Source organism: Nicotiana attenuata, unplaced genomic scaffold (assembly GCF_001879085.1).
Source record: "Nicotiana attenuata strain UT unplaced genomic scaffold, NIATTr2, whole genome shotgun sequence".
NCBI lineage: Eukaryota > Viridiplantae > Streptophyta > Magnoliopsida > Solanales > Solanaceae > Nicotiana > Nicotiana attenuata.
This window is the reverse complement of record NW_017675417.1, coordinates 16,199-41,367: the sequence shown is the minus strand read 5'-3', so window position 1 is coordinate 41,367 and position 25,169 is coordinate 16,199. Positions and strand designations below refer to the sequence as shown.

General features: G+C 37.3%; 1 protein-coding gene across 1 annotated transcript; it reads right to left on the bottom strand.

Annotated features, from left to right (window-relative positions):
• Positions 1–22,856: 22,856 nt before the first annotated feature.
• Positions 22,857–23,559, bottom strand: LOC109220055. Its single transcript, XM_019384516.1, has 2 exons — positions 23,353–23,559; positions 22,857–23,069 (listed from the first exon to the last, which is right to left on the bottom strand). Exons 1-2 carry the CDS (start codon positions 23,557–23,559, stop codon positions 22,857–22,859), a joined length of 420 nt encoding a protein of 139 aa, XP_019240061.1.
• Positions 23,560–25,169: the final 1,610 nt, after the last annotated feature.

Below are 25,169 nucleotides of genomic sequence, written 5' to 3'. Positions count from 1 at the left end.
TCACAACAACCCATAATGTCATCACAACATCATGAAAGTGTTTTCTGCTACCTTTACAGGGTTCTTGATGTTAGATATAGGTGGTTCATCTTAGAAATCACCTTAAATCTTTGAGGGCTATTAGAGTGCCTTTGGAGAGATATGAGGTGTGCTCTAGTCAAAAAATGAGAGATATAAGGTCTCCCCCCCCCCCCCCCATTTTTGTAGCAAAAGGAAAAGCTTCCACCGCCTAGGTGGGTCCCATAGAGGCTGCCTACGTAATCTCGCAAAAATGCGAATATCTATCTACTCTGATGTCGTATCGACAAACGGTTTGATGCGTTAGAAACTAAACTTATAGACATTCAATTTGGTAAGGGTATAACCCCGTAAATACAAGTATATTGAGAGAAATGCTCTGTGACATTAGACCCAAATTTCAGTATAATTTATGAACGTAACTTGCGACAGCTTTTATCGGCTTTTTTCCATAACTTTCTTGTCTTTAAAACTCAATGCACAACTATCATACTACTGAAATACCTTATAACATCATCTTCTTATCATGTTAAGCACCCTAGTCTCATCCCAAAAATACAAGTTATAACATTCCCAACTTGCCGACTTTCGACGAAACTTATTTTCTTCGATTCATTTAATATCTAAAACTTACAATGAAAGAAGTAGAATCAACCCTATAAGGTAACAGTCGTCCATAAAGATTCCTTGACACACGAATACAAGCTCGTATAGCCTTGTAAGAAACACAGGGTAGTATGAATAGTTATATTTTTAGTAAAATGTATGACTTAAACATCGTGGATTTTTACATTCGAGGAAGAATGTCCTTAAGGGGGGCGATGATGTTACATCCCACATTTTCACACGTTCGAGTGTGTCTTGATTTAGTCGACATAAGCTTGGATATCAAGACTATTCTCAAGTTCATCAGTATATAAAATCATGCATAGCACATGTTAGAAGGTTTATAAGTTAAAGGAACATAAGAAAATAAGTTTCGTCGAAAGTCGGCAAGTTAAGAATGTTATAACCCATACTTTTAGGGTAATACTAGGAGTATTTAACATTCTAAGAAGTTCATGTTATGAGGTATCTGAGTCGTATTATAGTCGTGTATTAATTTTTGAAGTCAGGTGAGTTGTAAAAGAAAAATCGGGAAAGTATTCGCAAGTTACTTTCATAATTTTATTGAAATTTGGGTCTAATGTCATTGAGCTTTTTTCTCAATACACTTGGATTTACGGGGTGATCTACCCACCAAATTTAAGGCCTACGAGTCTAGTTTCCAACGTATTAAACCATTCATCGAAACGACATCAAATCATAGAGATATTCGCTTGCGAGACCTCACAGGCAGCCCCTATAGGACCCACCTAGGTGGTGGAAGCTTACCCTTTTATTATAAAAAATGGGGGAAGCCCTTATCTCTCTCATTTTTCGACCAGAGCATACCCCATATCTCTCCAAAGTCTCTCTAAGAGCTCTCAAAGGTTTAAGGGTGGTTTCTAAAGTAAACCACCTATATCAAACATCAAGAACTCTATAAAGATAGCGGAAAGAGATTCAATGATGTTGTGATGACATTAAGGGCTTTTGTGAGCTAAGAGGAGCTTAGATGTTGAGTTGTAGTTGTTGTATAAGATAAGTATATTATCTCCTTATTTTTGTGCTTAAGCTTTTACAAGTGTTGGTGAGGTTGTTTGAAGCAAAATACTACAAGACAACATTGAAATAGCCTAAGATATGGCTACTGTTTTGTTAGGCTATTTTGAGAAGATAAATATGATTTGTGATGGCCGGAAAATAACATGATTATGTTGTGGCTGATGTTTTTAAAATTATTCATGTATCAATTAAGGAAAATGAAGAAAAAAACATGTAAAGACTATGAATTGAAAGTGAAGGCGGAAGTGTAGGCGTGTGGACTGTTTTTGGGTTGTTTTAAGGTGTAATGATATGGTAAGCCTAAGTATAATGTCACAAGTAATGCAAACAGATTTATGAAACAAGAAGTGAATTCAGATTATGTTTCATTATTTGTAAATCGAGCTTGCCGCTCGATATGATTATTAAGATAATTGGTGACGCTCATATTAGATTATATTGTTGTTGGTTGTTGTTGTTGTTGTTGTTGGGATTTTGATGATCCTTAGTGGTCTTTGGGATGTAGTAACAAAAGGGAAGTTGCTGCCCGATTTTCTGTAAGTTATATGACTAGCAAAATATGATGGTTACGATATTAAGGCCGGGTGCGACCGAGTCCTCATCGAGTCTGAGTACGTTATGATGTGACATGAGACATTACCGAGCCTATTAAGTCCAGGTACGACCGAATTCTCTTCGGGCCAGGTACGTTTTTTTATGACATGATTTTCCCATATAGTGTCTTGATAATATATTATATGGCCCTATTGAGTGGCTTGATTTTTACAGACATGCATATATATCCGTGATTGTGACAGTATATGCCATAAGAGGCTTGTTATGAGTTTCAGGTTGACTTATGTATTATTTCTTCACATACAATTTTATTTATGTACATTACTTGCCTTACATATTCATGTACATCTTTCTTACTAACGACCCCTTACTGGGGTGATGCGTTTTATGCCTGCAGGTCCAAATAAAAATTCAGACGATCCCTTCTTTTGGAGCTATTTAGTGAGTTGATATGTATGGTGGTTGTATGTATATACATAGTTGGGTATGTCTAGGTCCTGTCCTGACCAGATGATGTTGATGTACTCTCTAGAGGCTTGTAGACAGTCGTCTTGTATGTAGTAGTCTTGTGTGGCTTTGGTGGCCTTCTTAGTGGACCCATTTTGTTTATATGGGCCTTGTCGGCCTTCTTGTATATGTACATACGATTGGCCTATTCTGTGTATAGGTGGTTGTGTCTTTTGATCAGGTAATCACTCATCACAGGCCTTGTCGGCCCACATATGGTTGAGTATATTACAGGTATCAGGATTGGTACGCTCAGGTCTTGGGGCACCGGGTGCCGGCCATACCTCCAAGGTTTGTGGTGTGATAATATCGGTCTTGAGTGGTAATTGAGGGTCATGAGACTAGATTCGATCTTTTATTGTTTGGTATAGTTGATTTTGAGGTGATTTTGGGTATGGATTGGTTATCTCTGTACCATATTATTCTTGATTGTCACGCTAAGACTGTGACATTAGCGATGTCGGGGTTTCCTAGGTTGGAGTGGAGAGTTTCGCTTGGTCATACGCCCTATAGAGTGATTTTATATTTGAAGGCTCAACGGATGATTCGGAGGGGGTATTTGGCATATTTGGCCTTCGTGAGAGATGTTAGTGCTGATACTCCTATTATTGAGTAAGTTCTAGTAGTGAGGGAGTTCTTAGATGTGTTTCCTGCAAACTTGCCAAGCATGCCAGCCGACAGGAATATTGATTTTGGTATTGATCTGGTGCCAGGAACTCATCTCATCTCTATTCCACCATATCGCATGGCACCAGCGGAGTTGAAGGAATTAAAGGATCAGTTATAGAACTTTCTCTACAAGGATTTTATCAGGCCTAGTGTGTCACTTTGGGGTACACCAGTACTATTTGTGAAGAAGAAAGATGGTTCTATGAGGATGTGCATTGACTATAGGCAGTTGAACAAGGTTACCATCAAGAACGAGTATCCACTGCCACGTATTAACGATTTATTTGATAAGGGTGCTAGGGTATTCTCAATGATTTATTTGAGCTCAGGAATATCAGGGCTTTAGATATTACTAAGACGACTTTCAGAACCTGTTATGGCCATTATGAGTTATTGGTGATGTCTTTTGGATTGACCAATGCTCTAGCAGCTTTTACGCACTTGATGAACAACATATTTCAGCCTTATCTGGATTCCTTCGTCATTGTCTTCATTGATGATATATCGGTGTATTCGTAGAGTCGGGAGGAGCATTGAGGATTGTGCTTCAGACTTTGAGGGAGAAGAAGTTATATTCTAAATTCTCCAAGTGCCAGTTCTGGTTAGACTCAGTGGAATTCTTGGGCCATGTGGTGTCCAATGAGGGGATTAAGATGGATCCAAAGAAGATTGAGGAGTTTAGAGTTGGCCCTGAATGTCTACTACTGTAGAGATCCGGAGTTTCCTAGGGTTGGCTGGGTATTATCACCTCTTTGTGGATGGGTTTTCATCTATCGCAACCCCATTGACTAAATTGACGCAGAAAGTTACCACATTCAGATGGATCGACGAGTATGATGAGAGCTTTCAGAAGCTCAAGATTGCCTTGAATAGCTCCAGTTCTGGTTTTGCCTTCAGGATCGGGTTCTTATACAGTCTATTGTGATGCTTCACGGGTTGGCATTGGGTGTGTGTTGATACAGGATAGTAGAGTGATTGTTTATGTTTTGGGTCAGTTGAAACCCCATGAGAAGAACTACCCACTGCACGATTTGGAGTTAGTAGCCATTGTTCACGCGCTCAAAATTTGGAGGCATTATCTTTACAGCATGTCTTGCAAGGTGTTCAAGGACCAGAGGAGTCTCCAGCATCTATTTCAGGCAGAAGAATTTGAACTTGAGGAAACAGAGGTGGTTAGAACTAGGCCAATGTGGTGGACGACGCCTAGAGTAGGAAGGCGGAGAGCATGGGGAACCTTGATTTCATCCAGTTGGGGAGAGATCTTTAGCATTGGATGTTCAGGCCTTGGCCAATAGGTTTGTGAGGTTGGATATTCCGGAGCCTACAAGGGTTCTTACTTGTGTTGTATCACGGTCGTCCTTGTTAGAGCGTATCAAGGCGCGTCAGTATAATGATCCCCACTTTCTTGTCCTAAGGGACACGGTGCAGCACAGCGATGCTAATGAGGTAACTATTGGTGATGATGGGGTATTGAGGCTTCAAGGTTGGATCTGTGTTCCAAATGTGGATGGTTTGAGAGAGTTGATCATTGAGGAGGCCTATATTCATCCGGGTGCTGCGAAGACATACCATGATTTAAGGCAGCATTATTGATGGCGGACCATGAAGAAGGATATTTTTTAGTATGTTGCTCGGTGTTTCAACTGTCAGCAAGTAAGTACCATGTGGTCTACTTCAGAGGTGAAATATATCGTTATCACCGTGAAGTTTTTAGTTGCGTTGCCACGGACCTTGAGGAGATTTGATGCGGTGTGGGTCATTGTGGATAGACTGACCAAGTCTGCATGATACATTCCATTCATGACTACTTACACTCCAGAGCAGCTGGCCCAAATTTATCTTTGAGAGATTGTTCGCCTTGATTGTGTGCTTGTGTCGATTATCTCGGATCGAGGAACTTAGTTTACAAGGCATTTTTGGAGAGCAGTGCAGCGTGAGTTGGGCATTCAGGTTGAGCTGAGTACGACATTTCATCCTCAGACGGACGGGCAATCCAAGCGGAGTATTCAGATCTTGGAGGACATGGTACGAGCTTGTGTCATTGATTTCGGGGGCTGGTGGGACCAGTTTTTGCTGTTAGCAGAGTTCACCTACAACAACAGCTATTAGTCGAGTATCTAGATGGCTCTGTATGAGGCCTTATATGGGAGGCGATGTCGTTCTCTGGTTGGTTGGTTTAAGCCTGGAGAGGCTAGGTTGTTGGGCACTGATCTAGTTCGGGATGCTTTGGAGAAGGTGAAGTTGATTCAGGAGCGACTTCGTACACCACAGTCGAAGTAGAAGAGTTATGTTGATAGGAAAGCTCGTGATGTGGCATATATATGGTGGGTGAGAAGGTCCTACTCAGAGTTCCACCCATGAAGGGTGTGATGAGATTCGGGAAGAAGGAAAAGTTGAGCCCTAGGTATATTGGTCCTTTTGAGATCTTGGAGAGGGTTGGAGAGGTGGCCTACAGACTTTCCTTGCCACCTAGTTTATCAGGAGTTCATCTAGTGTTTCATGCTTCCATGCTTCGAAAGTGCTATGGGGTTATATGCATTAGACTTTAGCATGGTATAGTTGGACAAGGATTTGACTTATGATTTCGAGTCCGTGGCTATTTTGGACTGAGAGGTTCGGAAGTTAAGGTCAAAGAATATAGCATTAGTGAAGGTTTATTGGAGAGGTCAGCCGGTCGAGTAGGCTACTTGGGAGACCGGACAGGAGATATAGAGCAAATATCCCCATCTTTTTGAGACTTCAGGTATGATTCTGGACTCGTTCGAGGACGAACGTTTTTTTAAAGGGGGGAGAATATAATGACATAGCCGGTCGTTTTGTGTGTTTTACCCCTTTTCTCTATTTGATGCTTTACGTTTATCTATGTTCGTTATGTGACTTGCAGGGGCAGTAGATCTAATTTTGGGGAAGTGTTGGATTGAATTGGGATACTTAGTTCCAAGGGTGGAAGCTTAAGTTGTGAGGTTGACCGGAGTTTGACTTTTGTGTAGACGACCCTAAAATGGTGTTTTTATGGTTCCAGTAGATTCGTATGGAGATTTTGGACTTAGTCGTATGTCCGGATTTAAATTTGGAGGTTCCTAGGTTAATTTGGCTCTAATTGTTGAAAACTGAAAAGTTAAAGGTTTGGAAGGTTCATAGGTTTGACCGGGAGATGACTTTAATGATATCGGGTTCGGATTGTTGTTCCGGGAGTTGAAATAGATCCGTTATATCATTTGGGTCTTGTGCGCAAAATTTGAGGTCATTCCGAGTTGGCTAGGCGTGGTTCGGCATGAGTTTTGAAAAGTTGGAAGTTGATTAGTTCCTTAGGCTTGAATTTAGGTGTGATTCGTGGTATTGTTGTTATTTTGTGTGATTTGAGGCCTCGAGTAGATTCGTGTTATATTTTGGGGTTGGTTGGTGTGTTTGGACGGGGTCCCAAGGGGCTCGTGTGTATTTCGAAGGAGTTGCGGATCATTTTTATGTCTTTGGGTAGACCTGTTCTGGTGTTATCGCACATGCGAGGTTTTTGTCGCATGTGCGAGTCCACAGAATCGGGTTATGGGACACAGATGTGGATGGTCGGGTGAGTTAATGAACTCGCATATGCAAGGTGTTCTCCGCATAAGCGGAACCGCAGAAGCGATAATTTATCCGCAAATACAAAAATCGCTAGGAAAAATATATTATTTTGAGGGTTTTGGTTATTTGTCATTATTTAGAGTTGTAGAACTTGGTTAGGGGCGACTTTTGAAGGATTTTTCACTACAATTTGAAGGGGTAAATAAACTTTACTTCATTTTTAATTTATTATATACATCAGTTTGAAATTGAAAAATATATCTGTCTCTAGAGAGAGAGAGTCTAGCAAAAAAACTAACCAGTACTTCTAAGGGGGCAAAAGTAATAAACAATTTGTACTTGTGGGGGGCGGGGAAAATTAATTTAAAGGGGCATCAGTAACTTTCTGCCTGCCCTGGAACCTGACACTATAGAATTTGGGAAACAGACATATAACAAGAACATTAAATTGATCAACTATATAAGTCTAAAATTTTGGAAACCATTACTAGATACTCCCTCCGTTCCAATTTATATGAACCTGTTTGATTGGGCACGGAGTTTAAGAAAAAATGAAGACTTTTGGAATTTGTGGTCCTAAACAAGCCAAAAAGGGGCTCAGAGTATTTGTGTGGTTATAAAAGTTTCTCAATAAGGGTAGAATTGTAAGTTTAAGCTAAATTGTTTCCAAATTTAGAAAGGGTTCATTCTTTTTGGAACGGACCAAAAAGGAAATAGGTTCACATAAACTGGAACGGAGGGAGTACTAATTTATTTAGGATAAATATTGATCAAATATTAAACTTTGTGAACAGACTAATTACATATATAATGAATTATTTGATGGTTAACTCTACAATTTTGACCTTCAAAATCTATTCAAGACAGTTAATTATAACTTGAAATACATGAAGCAGTGCACTTCGTCTGGGCTTGTTGCTTAAGCAGAAAATACGAAGTTTGTCATGTTTTTAACACAGCAGCACCTTTTTCTTTTTCTTTTATTATATATACTACTACTAGACTACTTTTCCCTTTCTATAAATTATTAAAAAAGCTTAGCCTGTTTTTTCCTTTTGAAAACAAAGTATAACTAGTCTATCGCGCTTACAAATTATTAAAAACAATTGAATATAAAGGTAAACTATATAAACGAATATTGTTTTCTCCAGGACTATGCTTGCAGTATATAATTAAAATAAGCAAATAAATATTTACAGGAACAACAGTGGTAATATTATATATCCCTACCTTAATTTGATCGACCTCTCCATAGCTAATTAAGTTGAAACGAAAGCTGATGATTAAACGGCATCGTCCTACACTTGCTGTCCAAGGTCGTAGACTTGTGTATAGTGGTTTAATTTGGTGGGGTTTTGCTAGTGCAAATATGGATGTATATTTAATTTTTTGAGGAAGAAGCTTATTCAAACATGTTTGCACGACACGTAGAGGTTTGAAATAACTCAAAAGCAAATGAAATTTCACCAAGTGTCTGCTAACATGTTGTACAAGTTTAGATATACTTCGACAATTTGGGATGATATAAATACTTATCGAGTTGAGGGGCAAAACAGTCAACTGAAATGAGAAACTTACAAATTTTAGACTTTAGTAGTAGAGGTTTATGTATTCCGATACAGAAACTACAGAGGAGCTATCTGTAATTGGTTAGATTAGACCTTATGGCTTTTCGAGTCCAGTGAATTTATCCGCGGTTATTTATGAAATAAATTTTTTGCTAATTTTCTAAAATTAATATTTTGAATATTTTTTTAGCATTCAACTCCAAGTAGATTATTTTTCAAGTTTTAACCAGAATTACCACCTAGTTTTATATTTTTCTGTATTTTTTCATCAATTTTTGGTCCTACAGATATACTTAATTTTTTTAATAATCTATATAGGTGAACCCATATTTTTTATAATTTCTTAAAATGAAAAAGGAAAAAAATTCAAGAAAAAATAATTTCTTCATTTGCATAATTTTAACAAATTATATAACTTGGTTTTCCTATTACATTTGATTATTGTAAATAAATATCTGCCTTTTTTCTTTTATTAGAGAGTTCAATTTTAATGCTTTTATAAATTCTCCTCGTTTACAATCAAAAATGATAAATAAAGAAGGTCGACAACAACAAAGAAGAAAAATGAAAGGAATAACTTTTTCTACTTTTCGAAAAAGCTATGAGTCCCTAAGCTATAAGGTTTGAAATTATAGAGTATATGCAATGAGATATGAGTTGAGTTATATGAACAATTATTTTCATATGATTGATGAAATAATATGAAAAGCAAATGGTAAATGTCAACGTAGATGAAATTAAAATTACCTATATCCTTGTGGTTATTTAGAATAGTCATCACATCTTTTTTTCTTATCAGCAAGGGCCAACGGGGCTTATTTATTGAAAAAGGGGAAGTGGGGAGGCAAAAAAGGGTTGTGTACAATATACCCTTATGGTCCAGCCCTTCCCCAGACCCAAGGGAGGATGTATGTTCATCCAAGTGATGTCATCCGATACCACTTCGTGTACAAATTTTTAATTTATGTACTCCCTCCGGTCCATAATAAGTGATTTTTTGGCCTTTTCTGTTGTGGTCCAAAATAAATGATTTTTTCAGATTTCAAGAATAAATTAATTATTTTTTTCCTACATTGCCCTTGGAGTAAATAATGTTGGAGTATGTATTAGGAGTGTTTATGTGAAGAGATAGTAAAGGTTAATGTGGTTAATTTTATGGCTAATTAATATTAAAAGGTGAATTTCTTAATATGTGTGAAAACACTTAAAAATCACTTATTTTGGACCGGAGGGAGTATGTGTGAATGATATGCAAAACAACTAAATTATTTAAGAAAATGACATTTTTAATGATAGAGCTTCGTTGGTGCGCTGGTAATGCGCTGCAGTGAACCTTTGGAGGCTATGGGATCGATCCCGTTAAGCTGATCTATTTTTTTTTGAAATTTTGAGCCTTATTTTGGAAAAATGCATGAAAATGTAAGCATGTTGGAACCTCTGGTTCCTTTACTTTTTTAAAAAAAATTCCGACTCATCACCTAATGAATCTATTTTGGATTAAAAAATGAAGTATTTAATAATATTCTTTATGAGTCTATTATGGATAGTTTCAAAAACTGAAAACTCGTCCATGGAGATTTGTAATACTGTGTTTCTTTAAAATTGTGAGCACGTGATTTTTGCCCTAAGCAAATTAATTCCAAAAAGTTTCAAATAATTGATTTCTTTACAAATTTTGTGAATTTTTGTTTGAATTTTTGTGTTAATTGGTTGCATTTTTCATATGAAAATACAGAAAAATATGCACATGCATTTAGGGATTTTAATTTCACAATTTTAGTATTAATTAGGTATTAATTAGATTTAGAATAAAGTTTAAAGAAAAAAAAAAATTTGCAAAAATAGTCTTGTGGCACTCTTAATTGTTAATTGTTGCGTTTTATTTCTAAATAAAGTTTTTAAGTAATTTTAGGAAGTTTAAATAGCTTAATTGAGTCTTTGTTTTGTTTTAGCATTTTTATAAAACCAGAAAAATAAATAAATACTAAAATACCAAAAATAAATAAATAAATAAATAGAATACAAAAGCAAGAAAACAAAATCAAAAAGGAATTTGGGCTAAATCCACCCCAGCCCAAATCAAAGCCCAAAATTTGCACACCTGAAACCCGTCCAAAACTAGCCCAACTGCCCGGTCCAAACCTCACGAAACGACGTAGTATAGGGGAGAAACTACGTCGTTTTGAGGTAATGTTAGACCAGTTAATCTTGGCCCTCCGTTCCCCATCATCTAACGGTCCTCATTAGTCCAAGGGGTTTAATAAAAGTGTCCGAAAATTGCATTAACTCAAGAACATTTATCATCTTCCTCGTACAACTGTAACACCACCTCCGCCCTAACACCACCGTCCCTCCGCCGTCCGCCGCCGGCCGGAAATCGTCGCCGCCGGCGGCGAAGCTCCAATCAACCCCAAAAATACACCATAGACTCATCTTCCTCTCCTCTTTCCAACCCCCAAAATAATTTCCTTCAATTCATTGCCAATCTTTTCGAATTTTAGATCGAAAATCCGAGCCAAAACATTAACTCACCCAAATCCAACCAAATTTACACCATATGCTCTTCCGACCCCCCTCTACCCGAATCCCTAGCCAGAATCTTTCGAATGTTGCCAAAACCTCTCGAATTTTAGATCGTAGGGGCGGCAGAACCCTAGAAGTTCAAATCGTGCGATTGCTGCCCCAATTTCTTGAGTCTGTTGTTGGATTCGAGTCACGAAACAATGTTTTCGTTTGTTCTTTTTGAAGAACAAGCGTTAACATTATTCCGAGGTTCGAATCGATATCCAGCCTTTGCGCAAGCCGTGCATAGGTGAGTTTTTCTTTTCCTTCTTTTGTTATTTGAATTCTTTGTGTGTTAAAATTATTTTCTGTTAATCTGTTCTAGGTTTGTATTTTTCTCGATTTAATTTAGTTTGATAATCTGATTCATACTTCTGCCTGTTCTTGGATTTTTCTTTTATTTGCCAGTGTTGAATTTTCTTTCCATACTGATTTTGTTGATTTTGTTCATTTCTTAGTTTGTTTGACTGCTAGTAGATAATAGTAGTTTGTAATCCGGAATTCAGTAGTTAGTTTTAAATTTAAGAGTTGTGATTGAATTTGGTTTTAGCTGATCAATTTTCAGAATTGTTAGTTTGACCATGGTTAGTTAGAAAGGCTAGGTTAGTTAACATGGGTTAGTAATTTTAGGACTAATGCAGGGGCAATAAGGGTAGTTTACTTAGGGAATATTGCTGCAACTGAAAGTAGAAGCCCCTAGAACTTTCTAGATTGAGGTTCCAATTTGCATCTGAGAAATTGAATAGTATAACTTGGCCAACAAGGCATGAATTGAGGGACTAATTGGCTAAAAATAAATTTGAAATAAGGGACTTAGGGTGTAAAAACGAAATCCGAAAGTTACCCTAGTTTTGCCTATAAAAGGCACACCCATTGCCTTGTTTCACAAGTTTAGACCCTCTGAAAATTCCAAGAGCTTTCAGCCTAAGAAATCCCAGAGATCCCAGCCATCAAGAATAGTATTCTTCTTATAATTTTCAGTTTTCAGTTCGAAATTCAAAAATACAAAACCCAAAAACAATAGAAAACCAAAAATTTTAAAATATACTACTGTTCATTGCAATTTTAGCTCAGCTTCAAGTTGTAGTGTGGATTTGCATTGTTTAGTTCGAGTTTTGATTGGTGAAGTTGTTCTGGAGTGTCCTGGGATCAATTTCAATTTGTTTTGGATGAATTCGAGCTATTTTTGGGTGATCTATGGGTTGTAATTAATCCTGGTCAGCTGATATATCAGTCCTGGGTCAAATTTAGTTCAAAGCTGTTGCTGGTTGTTGAATCATTGCTGTTGATTATTGACTACTACTGCTGACTCCTTATCCTTCTTTTGTGTTCAAATTCCCAGGTACACCTCTTGTAGATCTCAAGCATTGCAATTGAAGTAAACTGCTATTCGTTCCCCCTTGCCTGATGTCATTAATATGTTGTCTAATTCATGACTCTATTAGGATTAGGCTGTGTGATTGTATTGGGAATCAGTTTGTAGATGTTTGTTGATGGATTTAATTAGGATGGCTTGTATAATTAGGACTGTTCTGGGCTGCTTTTAATTTGTTTCGGATTGTTCTAATCTCAGAATGTTGTAGCACGATACTCAGTGGTAGTAGGTTCATGCTGTTTAAAAATTGATAGCTTAAGTTACATGTCTTAATCAGGAAGTAGCACTAATATGTGCACATAATCATAATTTGTATGAGACAAGCCTGTCGATTTAGGATTAGATTTAAACATGAGTTTTTAGCATATTGACTCACAAAACTGGAAAATCACGTTTTATAGTATGCATAAGTCTTTTGTTGATGCACATCTCAGTAAAATCGCGTCTANCCGACCTAGTGTCAATCATCTTGAAACCCAAGAACCTTGCAGCCACGAATTTCTTAAGACCGACATCCTCAGTCTTGTACTTCTTCTCAAGCGCATTCCATAACGCTTTTGAAGTTTCCATGACACTATAGACATTGTACAAGCCATCTTCCAAACAACTCAAAATGTAATTTTTGCACAGGAAATCAGAATGTTTCCATGCTTCAGTTACAACAAGTCGTTCATCATCCGGAGTATTTTCAGCCATGACCGGAGGATCCTCCTTGATGAAACGTTGCAAACTCAACGTAGTAAGATAGAAGAGCATCTTCATTTGCCAGCGTTTGATGTCAATACCGGAAAACTTTTCGGGTTTTTCTGCCGGTGCCATAGCATGAGCAGGAGTAGAACGGCTTGACGAGGCAGCAGCACTCGTAACAGTAGCACCCGTTCCCGCAACACTTCCATTAGTTTGGTTTTCATTCGTCATATTTCTGTAATGTTGAAACAATACAGAACTTTGTTAAATCAGTGAAGTTTTGATATCTTCAAACTGAATATCAAACCAAACATACAACACGTAATAATGGTGAAGTTTTTATATACTTCAAACCCGTACGTTTATTATTCCGGCAAAGTTTTTATGTACTTTAAACCGGACAGAAAGAATTATAGGAGTAGAAAGCAACAAGGCTTTAATCTCCAAAATAGTATACAAAATAGTTTAATAAATGGTTCAACACAGAAACGTAAGTAAATAAAATTCCTTAAGCTTGTGAGCGATACTGTGTTAAAACACAAAATCAGAAAAACAAAACTGTTAGAAGAATTAAAGAAATCTGAAAAATAGTGGAGTTCAAGAAATATTCCGAGTCCACAATTTGCTTGTGTGTCCTTAAGGAATTTTAACCCCCTCACACGTTGCCAAGGTAATGGATTAAATCCTCCCAGGATAAAACGGAATAAACCTTCCTGCAACAGTGGCAATACAAACTGCAGGATACCAACGAACTTAAAGAACGGAGCAAAATCACACTTACGAATTTGAGAGAGAGAGACTGCGAATTAGAATGCAGTATATTCAGAAAGAAAGAAGTTCTGGAGTGTTTTTCGTGTTTAGAAAATGGACCCTTGCCTCAGAATTTATAGGCAATTATCAGAAGAGGTGTCTGGAAAAGGTGCCTTTTCAGAAGAGTAGCCTGCCGCGGTTCTACCGCGGTCGCGGCAGAACCGCGGTCAGAAGAGCCTTCTGAACCTTCCTGCCGCGGTTCTACCGCGGTCGCGGTAGAACCGCGGTAAGAAGGACTTTCTGAACCTTCAGCAGCAGGTTCTGGCATATTTTCAGCAGTGATTTGGCATTTAATTAATTTATTAAATAATTAAATTCCAAAGCCAAAGCCAAAGCCAAAGCCAAAGCCGAGCCGAGCGAGCGACGACGACGGCGCGATGGTTCATTCTCTTCAACTCCTTTTATGAGCTTTAAGAAGTGATTCTATATATAAGCACACAAATGTGGTTGTCCCTCACCAATGAGGGACAAAGTGCAAGACAAAAGTTCACTTCTTCAAATTTTCAATTTCCCTGCATTTTATTTCCCTCCATTTTCAATTCACACTTCTTCTACTTTAAAGCCCAATGGCTTAAAGTCCAACATTTGTTTAGTAACAGTTACAAAGGGAAGCTGAAGTTTTTTAAAAAGTGGGTACCGATGCAAACAAAAAGACAAAGCGGCTACAGGTTAAAGAGGGACGCCCAAATAGAGCGCCCCGTGCAATTTTTACAATATATCACTTAACTATATCTGAAGTTATTTTTTCCGTCCACCGCTTGGCCTTTTACCATCTCTTTCACTCTCTCAGCCCAGAAAAGACAGGCCACATCGCATAGCCCTTTTTAGCACTTGTCCCTGCCTATTCTCTTTTACAAAGTGGAGAATAGACACTGAGAATTATTACCAATTCAAAGTAGTTGAGTTTTTGAAGGAAAACTTTAAATCAAACTCGTTATCCATCTTTTCTCGTTAGTCAATGCGCTCAAATATACGCTAGGAAAACATAAGAGCAAATATATGTCAGTTTAAAGCCGGCTAGGGTTGGCCAAGTTGGTTGGGTGAGTGGTTTCCCAACAGCCTCCTCAGTCAGAGCTCATCGCACCGGACTTGTCTAGTAGCAATTTACATCTGCTGTGTGGTTTGCAAGTTATTGCACAATGTACTTGTTACCCCGTGCGCACTAGAAGGATAGCGACGCTGATTTGTCCGGGAATTTTCCAAACTAAAATAAATTGGTTTAAACCGAACCATTAACAAAGGGTATGAATGACTATTTCACAGAGTTCAAGAGTATATTTGTATTTTTTTTCTCTATGTTATTTAATGGTACATATAACAAAAACATCAACAACAAAAAAAAGGACCACCTATGATGGTGAAATAATCATAAATGAGAAGAGGGAGGGAGAATCTCTCTTTTTTATCTCTCAACATTCACTGCATTGAGCAGAGAGTACTACTCAGTGAGCCAAACGGATGGGCAAAGAGGCCCCGCCCAGAAATTTAATGCCAAACTAACCATCCAAAGCCACACATAGGGAATCAAACCGTTGTGGTATGAGTATCGTGCTAGTGAGGACTTCTTTGGATTTAATTAGAGGTCGGATTAATTTAAATAGGTAATGGTTCAAATCAAATAAAAGGTCACGAGTCTCGTGCCCCAACCTGGTTAAAGTTTATTTGGATCAAATGAGTCAAATAACGGTTCATTACTCAACCCGTCCAATATGACCTTACGTTCTTTCTTTCCTATTTCGCTATCGGGTTTTTGATACAGTTACCGACACAAACAAAATTATTTATCCTTGTCTACCCATTTATTTTCCTACCCATAAACTAATTACATTTCCTACCCATAGTAGGTTTTGTGGGGAATATTTCTTTATTCTCTAATTCTTTTTTATTTCTATGCTTCTTTTCTTTTCTTTTCTCCTTTTTTTCTTCTCGTTTTCTTCTTATTTTTTTCTTTTTTCCTTTTCTAATTTCATTTAACTTTTTTTATATTCTTTTTCTCTTCATAATCTAATTTCATTTACTGTTTTCACTATTTTGTATTATTTTTTTTATATTATTACTAAAGAAAAATCAAATTGTGCACCAATTAAATGTAGCTAATACAACCTAAAAAATATTAACTAACATATCAGTATAATATATAGCTATACTAACATGGTATACAATTGTATGCAAAGAATTAAAAAAAAATTAATTCAATTATTAAACTGAAATAATACCAGTTGTCAATAAAATATTTAAAAAATTCTAAGGATCTAATTGTAAGAGTATACCGTTACATCATATAGCATACTATAATTTTTATTTTATTTTTGCATTTCCAATTTGCCCCTAACGCTGTGTAAAAGCTTAAACAAATTAAAAGGGAAAAGGCAAGTGAATTTACGGGTAATAAGTATACTATTATAGTATATTGTATACTATTACAGCATATTGTTACAGTATCATGCATATTATTACAGTATACCATAACAATATATTGTATGCTATAATAGTATATTGTTGCAGTATAACTATATACTCCTATAGTATATTAGTATACTGTAGCGGTATACTATTTTGTAAACTATAATAGTATACTGTTGCAGTATAGCTATATACTCTTACAGCATATTGTATACCGTAGCGGTATATTGTAGCTGTGTTCTTCTTCGATTTTCAACTGAAAATTTCGATCTCAATCACCTCAAATAAGCTCCAAATGCTATCAAATTTCAGTATGAACTTCCAGAAGGTACTATAAGCAATATTTAACAGCACCCACTTTGAATCAAGCAAGAAACTTCAAAAATAAAATTGAGCTTCAAGCCCAACAATGGTGGATATTCAAATACACATAAAAATTTAGATCTGGAAGCTTACTCGAAGATACTATAAGCAATATTTTATAGAACCACATCGAATCAAACAATAAATCTTCAAAATAANAAGGTAGATTGAGTTAGTAGCCTTTATGGTTCTCTTTGCTACTTTTGTTACTTTTCTTGTTTCTTCAAAAGATTCCAGAAACGATCTCCGCTTAGTGTAGTATTGCTCAATATTCCTTTCGAAGTCAAACTGTAGATATTACAAACCGATAAGGAGAACAAAAATTACAACCAAGAACTAGCATTTGAATTTAATTTTATTTTGTTTTCTTTCTTGAGAAAATAGCTCCTTCCCGTTGTAAGCCTAAAAAATAGAACCTTATTGCTTTGATATTATTCGTGGCTTCCATCTTTGGCAAAGCAGCGACTGGAATTAGCGGGTAAATAGTTTGGGTCCCATGAGTAGGAGTAGTAAATAGTTTGGGTCTGGGCATTGAAGGGTAAATAGTTTGAAATTAATGGGTATAAATTGAGATTTTATCAAAAATTTACCCAAACTGTCATTCTACAAACTTTCCCAACCAAAAAAAGGCCAAAACAAAATATCTACTAAAAAAAGCCCAAATGTCATTTTTGGCCCAAATAGTTTTAATTAATGTCATTTTTTATATCCGTTATTTTTTGTATACAGACACCGAGTTTTCACTCACTCACTCACTCTCTCTCTCTCTCTCTCTCTCTCTCTCTCTCTATATATATATATATATATATATATATATATATATATATATATATATATATATATACATTGGAGTATATATATATACTCCAATATATATACTCAAATTGCATGTGTATAAAACCTCTTGTTTTGTATATTTTTCGGATTGCATGTGTTTTTGTAGAAGCGATGTTGCTTTTCTTTAGGCTTTTGCGACTGAATTGTTTAGTTAGAGTTCATCGTATGTATCTGTTATAGACGATTTTGTATGTTTTGGTCGAGTTTTTGTATCAATTTCTTCACAAAATTCTGTAAGCGTTTGTTCGTATATTTTTTTTTTAAATTTTCTCATTGAACCTAGTTTCAGTTGTGAAACACAACAACATGAGAAGACAAACTCGTTCAATGAGTTCTACAAACTCGTTCAATGAGTTCATCACCTTATTCAAAATCGGTTTCAATTGAGAAATCAAGCAACATGAGAAGAGAAACTAGGTCGATGAGTTTATCTCCTCATTCAACCCCGATTTTAGTTAAGAAATCCATTGATGAGTGAAATATGCGAAGACGAAATCGTTCCGACAGTGTTAAAGTGTTAGAATCTCGAAAGAATGTTGTTGGACAATTTGAGAAAAAGAAGAGCAAAAGGGTTAGAATGGATGATGATGAAAGTAAGAGAAAACGTGTCGTGGAGGACGAAGTGTCAAACTAAAAAAAAGTAAGGTTCAGAAGGCAGAAAAAGTTAAAATTCCTGACAAAGTTTGTAAGGTACATACAATTTCAGTTATAATTTTTTCTATTGTTGAATCTTCTTTTAAAATTGGATTTAGTTTGTATTTGTTTGTTTTTAATTCGTGTCATGTATTTGTAGCCTCGGAAGCTCTATATTCCAGTTGGTGAGCCTTTTCCTGTTACTCATTGGTCATCATACACTAATGTGGACATCATATCGGTTTTATAGTCAAAGTTGATTGATGTCCAGCTTCGGATGTTCAGGGAAAGCTGTTTTGGCTATTTTCCTTGAATTATCTCGAGTTGCTATTCAGGCACAACTTATTCGTTCTTTAATGTTTAGGGAGTTGGTTCAAGATAAGTGTGATCAAATTTATGTGAAATTGAATGACAAATATGTTTTACGTTTTGGTCTTCAAGAATTTGGTGTTGTAAGTGGTTTAAACTGATGTGGCAATGAACATATTAAGGGTAAATTCAGTGGACCCAATAGGTTGGTGGATGCTTATTTTTCTAGTTTTGAAGTGGTGTCAAAGAAGTCGCTTATCGATTGTTTTGAGAAGAAGAAATGTCAGTCTGATGAAAACGCAGTTAAGATTGCAATCATTTATTTCATAAACACATTTCTTATGTCCACTCAATCTCAGAAGCCATTTATAAGTAAACGTGATTTCCATCTTGTCGAGAGTGGTGAGTATGTATCGTTTCCCTGGGGTAAGATTAAGTTTCGAGCTTAATTGAAGTCGTTGAGGGACAGGTTGAGGGGAAAGTCTGAGTTTTATAGGATTGGTGGATTTCCTCTTGCACTACAGGTGTGGTTCTATGAATGTTGCACTGTAGTTGATCAAAAGTTTGTTGTTCACGTCGGAGATCATACACCACACATATTGAATTGGGAAATGATAGACAGGCCAATGCGTGAGGACTTCTCTACTGGTTTCTTCAACAGCACAGGGAATAAGGTACCGGCTTTTATGTCTTGATGGGATATACATATAATACACTGTAATTCATTGTGATACATCAAATATACAGTTTTTATACATCTTTGATACATCTAGGACTGAAGCACTTTTGGTTACATTTGTAGTTTAAAAATATTTCTTTGACAACTGAAGAGCTAAGGAGATTTACTTTGCCTGTTGAAGTTACCGATGAGTATCAGAAATATTTGACATCACGTAACATGGGAAAACTTCCTATGATGATAGCAATGATTTTGTCACGCCACCCCCAAAATAGATTAAGGAGCCTGTCCCACCAAAAAAGGCGCCAGGTGTCCAACCTGTTGATTATGATCGTGAGTTGCAGAAGTTGAAAGCTGATGCGAAACAAGTTGTATTGGTCTTTTTTATATATTTTTTTGAAAGTATTGTTAAAATTGTATATTCAAAGTCTATTATCTTTCTTATTTTTTTCATCTTGTAGCTCCATAAGCAGTTAAATTCCTTCATGGAATATGTTTCTGATAAATTCAAGGAAGTCTTTGAGTTGATAAATTCGAAGGTATGCATTTCTTTTATATTGTGCATTTCTTTTTATTTTTTTAGTTAACTTACTGTATCCTTTTTTTAAAAATAGCTTGGTGTAAGCGAAGACAAATATGGTGCACATCCAGAGGAAGACACCAGTGGTTGTCAAGACCATAATGATTTTGTGAGCAATATGGAGTTTGGTGGCAAGATGTTGAAATGGATGGTTGTAAGGTGTGTTTAGTTGTGCATTCTGCACTTTTCCCTTTTCTTTTCTTTGTTATTTTTGATAATTCGATTCTTTTAAAAAAAAATAGGTCGGTAGAAGTGAAAGCAAAGATGTTCCACATTCTCAAGGAGATACTAGTGAGTATCATCGTAACAATATTGTGCTCGATGCAGCAGATCAGTTAGGTGCCAATATCATGGAAGGACCTTTTAGTGTGAAAGTTAACACGTTCGTTGCTAAAGTAACTTTCACACCAGATGTTTAGCGCATGCTGGCGCTATTGGTGAGACTGCAGATGAGGCAGCAGGGGAGACGGAGGAAGAATCTGAGAAACAAAAGGTTCCTGAATCTCAGACTGGCTATTTGTGCTACTGCAAATGTTGATGAGGCGGCAGGGGAGATGAAGGAAAAATCTGAGAAAGAGGTTGCTGAATATCAGATTGTTCTGTACCAGCCTGAATTACTTCCTGAAGTTTCGCCGCAAATGGAAAAAAGAAAGAGATGTCCTGCAAAGGCCGTGCAATCTCCGTTCATTACTGTATTTGATTCAAGTTCCAGTACTGGTGTTGTTGCAGCGAAAGAAAAAAAGCAAATTTATGCTGTTAAGCATCCTTTTCAAAGCAAAATCAAAACTGGTGTTAACAGCTCTTTGTTGAATGTTTTTGCTGAGTGGGTCAAAGAAGGGAAGTCCAGAAAGAAGTATGTTTCCAACTTCTGAGTTTTGTTCAGTTTTATATTTTAATATATTATCACTTATAGCATTATTTTATATCAGATCACTGTATCTCTTTTGTGTATATATGTTACCAGGAATGAAATTTACCCGAAGCATGTTAGTGAACTTAATCCTGCTTATGATCTTGGTGTATATCATGTTGAAGACAAAAACGGTTTTACACTTGGGCATATAATGGTCAGCCTTTGAATGACTCGGTATATAAGAAGTTACTTTTGCAGTTTTTTTTTAGCCAGTGTACACATGATCAGTCCTCTTAAGTTAGAACAAATTATTAATTTCTATTGCCTGGCACAAGAGAAGTAGTAAGCATTCATTTTCCTTTGTTTTTTGTGATTTTGGTTTGATAAACTGTAGCTGCTTAAATCTTACGCCTTCAGTGATTAGTTATTTGTTATGTTTTGTTTCAGCACATTGATGTTTTGTTCTATTATCTGAGGAAGAAGGGGAAGTATGACAAAGACCTACCTGTAACATTCACCACCACAGATTGGTACTTCGACGAGAAACTTAATGAGTTATGGCAGGCGTTTATTGATACAGATGGAGACAGTGATGTGTGCAATCCGGAACATGTCATTGCAGAGTATATTCAGGGGTTTGTCTTGGATGCAAATGTTCCACGGCACACAGTCGAGCACGTCTTAATGCCAATTAATGTTGCAGAACATGGCATTGGATAATGGCTGTGATGTCCTTCAAAGATAGGTGCATTTATGTGTATGACTCTATGCGCGGTGGAGTTGCCCATCAAGCCAAAGTTCATAAGACCATGGCTTTAGTATTCTGTGTTGCGGCCTCATTTTTTCGTGCACACGTATTTCTGTTTAAACAAAAAAGATATCAATTGGCGCATTGGTGTCTACAAATCAAAGGACTTGATTACCCCTTTTGATGTAAAACTAGTTGAAGGACTGCCTCAACAAGTCGAAGCGTATGAATTTCTTTCAACACAATCTGTTTTGTTTTTAGATTCTGCAGTTTGATAATTGTTGTTCTTTTTATTTTTGCAGTGATTGCGGTGTATTCGCTGCATCATTTGCCGAGTATGTCATTGAGGGCAGGAGGCCTCCTAAAAAATTCAATGCCTATGCACACTGGCGCAAATTTGGTTCTCTCTTGTGGGATTATGCTAGAAAAAAGATGGAACAGAACGCGCAAAGTGATGATGAGATTATTGGTCGACAGAATAAGTCGCAGAAGCAGAAGAAGTAGTTACTTTTGTCATTGTTATAGGATGAACTCATAATTTTGTTTTGTATTGTGTTCTGTTATGTTGTCATTGTTGTAAGACGAATCAGATTTTTTTGTGTTTGAATTTTATGAATACTTTTAAGAATTGTATGGGAAATGAGATGTTTGCTCTGTTATAAAGGTTTAATGAGTTTCAGTGCGATATTGGAGTGTTACAGTTTAGTGTATTTTGGTGTTTTCTCCCTTGATTTTGTGTTGTGAATTAAAGATATGAAAAATATACGGTAGTTTGTGATACATTGTCTCTTGCAGATACACACATGATACACATATGATACAGATATGATACACAGTGTGATACAGTCGTTTTGGATTGCTGCACAGTTAGTTTCTTAACAATGAGTTCTGCAGTTTTTTGGGTTTTGAAATATGTATTGGTGAAGCCACACTGCTACGACTGTTTTCCATTAGTAAGCTTTGTTACTACACAAATACAGACACGAGTAAGAGCCGATACACAAAGATACATAGGTGATACACAAGCGATACATAGATGATACAAATATAATACATAGATGATACAACTTCTTTTTAATCAAACAGATGTATAATTTAAAAAATACACTTGCAACACGATTTTAAATGATAGATCAAATATTTATTTATATCTAAAATTCAAATGACATTTTGCAATGATACAGTTCTTGATATATTGGATTCTTCTAAATCTCTATGATATTCAGTAAAGTAAAATAAGAAGTAATTCTAAGTTTGACATATTTCATCCTCTCTTTGGATTATTTCTACAAGTATTTCTGTTGTGATCTTCTTCTCCACACTGTCCACATGAAATCGACCTTTTTCGTTCCCTTTCAGATATTGGCTTGCACCTCCCCTTCCTTGGCATTCCTATTGTTTTACTCATGTCTGGTGGCAAGACTTTTCATCAAGAACTTCTGCAGGAATTTTCCATGTGCTTTCATCAGGAATCGGATAAATTGGAATTTCAATAGGTCTTCAATAAGAACTTCCTGGTGTAGTACACCGAGCAATACTCAGTGTGATCAATGTATTTGTATTTTAATACTGCCCAAGCATGTGCGCATAGCAGCTCATCCAATTGAAACCTTCTACAGCTGCAAGTTCGATCTTTTAGGAACACCATTCTCTGCTTACCCTTGTCAAGTACTGAATATAAGTAACTCGTCGAAGGGGTCAGCTACAAAATTTATCAACTATCATTAGTGGTGACAAAGCAGATGTCCTCAAAATACATATACTAGAGAGCCTACAAGATTCAAAATAGCTTAATGTCATGTCAAACCAACCAATATTTTAGCAATGGGGTAGGCATAAATGCTACATTGAATTGAAATCCTTTGCTTTTGTATAAGTGGACAATAGTTTAACAGAATCACACAAAGGGTTCAAGATATAATAGATCCGTGAATTCGGCATGATTACATATTATATGCACAAGTATCTACAGATTCCAGTCATACCTTCATTTGATGTGACAATTCAAGATTGTCCATCAGCATTGTATCATATTTTTTCCCAAGATCAGTAAATGACTCTATTGCATTCTTTAGGTTTGTAACATTCCATCGTCCGATCAATTGCCTTATGTAGTCCACCAAAGGCAGTACTGGGAGTTCCCTAGTAGCCTTGAGCGCTACATTGATCGACTCCGCAATGTTTGAAGTCATTGTTAGCTCACAACTCGGTACTGTATATGGCCATCGGGCCCAGGGAAGATCCATCCCGGAATATATACACATCACTGACAACAGTCACTCAGTACCAAGGAAGAACATTCCAGCCCTGTGGAGAAGATCCATCTCCAGGTATAAATGCTTCGGACAAGATCCATGTTCAGGGAAGATCCATCACTCCATAATATCAACTGCGCTCACTGGGGGTGTGTTACAAACTCCGAAGGGGCTCCTACAGCCCAAGCGCTATCATAATCATCAACATAACCGCTGCGGCGTACAGCCCGATAGCATAATTGTCACTCATAATTAGTATCTCGGCCTCACTCAGTCATCACTCTCCAGTCTCACACACGGGCTCACAATGTCCTGAAAACTAGCCCGGAACAATGATATGATGTGCCAATAAATAACAACTGAGACTGAGACATGATATGAAATGCATGAATAAGACTGAGTACAGAATATCAATGAAACTAGTGAGATGACAGCAAGAAATGACCACTACGGGTCCCAACAGTATCGGCATAAAGCCTTAACATAATATCTAGCATGATTTATAGCTCATTTAATTTAGCACATGATGGGAACATGGATACCAACAAGAAAGAGTCACTAAACGGTGCCATAGAATGAACCAGGTCCCGATTCTCACGATGCCCGCCCGCACGCCCGTCACTTGGCATGTGCGTTACCTCAATGCTAATCACATAACACATAGTTTGGGGTTTCGGACCCTCAGAACCAAGTTTGGAAGCGTTACTTACCTCAATCAAGCCAAAATCCTATTCCGCGATGCCTTTGCCTCTCGAACCGGCCTCCAAACGTCCGAATATAGCTAAAAGCAATATAATGCAATCAATATAGGCCAAGGAACCAATTCCACAAGAAAAATTACTTAATTGGACACAAATCCCGAAATCCACTCAAACCCGGCCCCCAGGCCCACGTCTCGAAATCCGACAAAAGTCACAAAACTAGAAAGCCCATTCACTCACGAGTCCATACATACAAAAATTATCAAAATCCGACTCCATTTGGTCCCTCAAATCCCCAAATCAAACTCTCCAAAATCCCAAGCCCTAACCCCTCATTTTCAGCCCTAATTTCCACCAATTAATTGATAAAACAACGGGGAAACACCATAGATAGGAGTACTAGAGCTCAAGCAACTTACCTCACCGAAGACCCCTTGAACCTCCCTTCAAAATCACTCCAAAAGCTCCCAAACCCGTCTTCGAAAATGGTGGAAATGAGCAAAATTCGCGAAGTTTTCAATTTATAGGTTCTGCCCAGCAAAACCGCATCGGGGGTGAAATTCGCGCTTCTGCGACGCTGCACCTGCAGAAAATCCATCGCAGGTGCGGATCCCACTTACTCCCTCAAAATCCACATCTGCGGTCACCAACTCGCACCTGCAGGTGCGCACCTGCGGCCCTTGCCCGCTTCTGCGATCATCCATCCTCACGCGTCTTTCCGCATCTGCGCTCAAATACCGCATCTGTGGTCTCGCAGGTGCGGTCCAAGCCACTACTGCCCGCATCTGCGAGCCTCTTCTCGCTTCTACGGTCGCACCTGCGGGCTCCCCACCGCGGTGCGAAAAC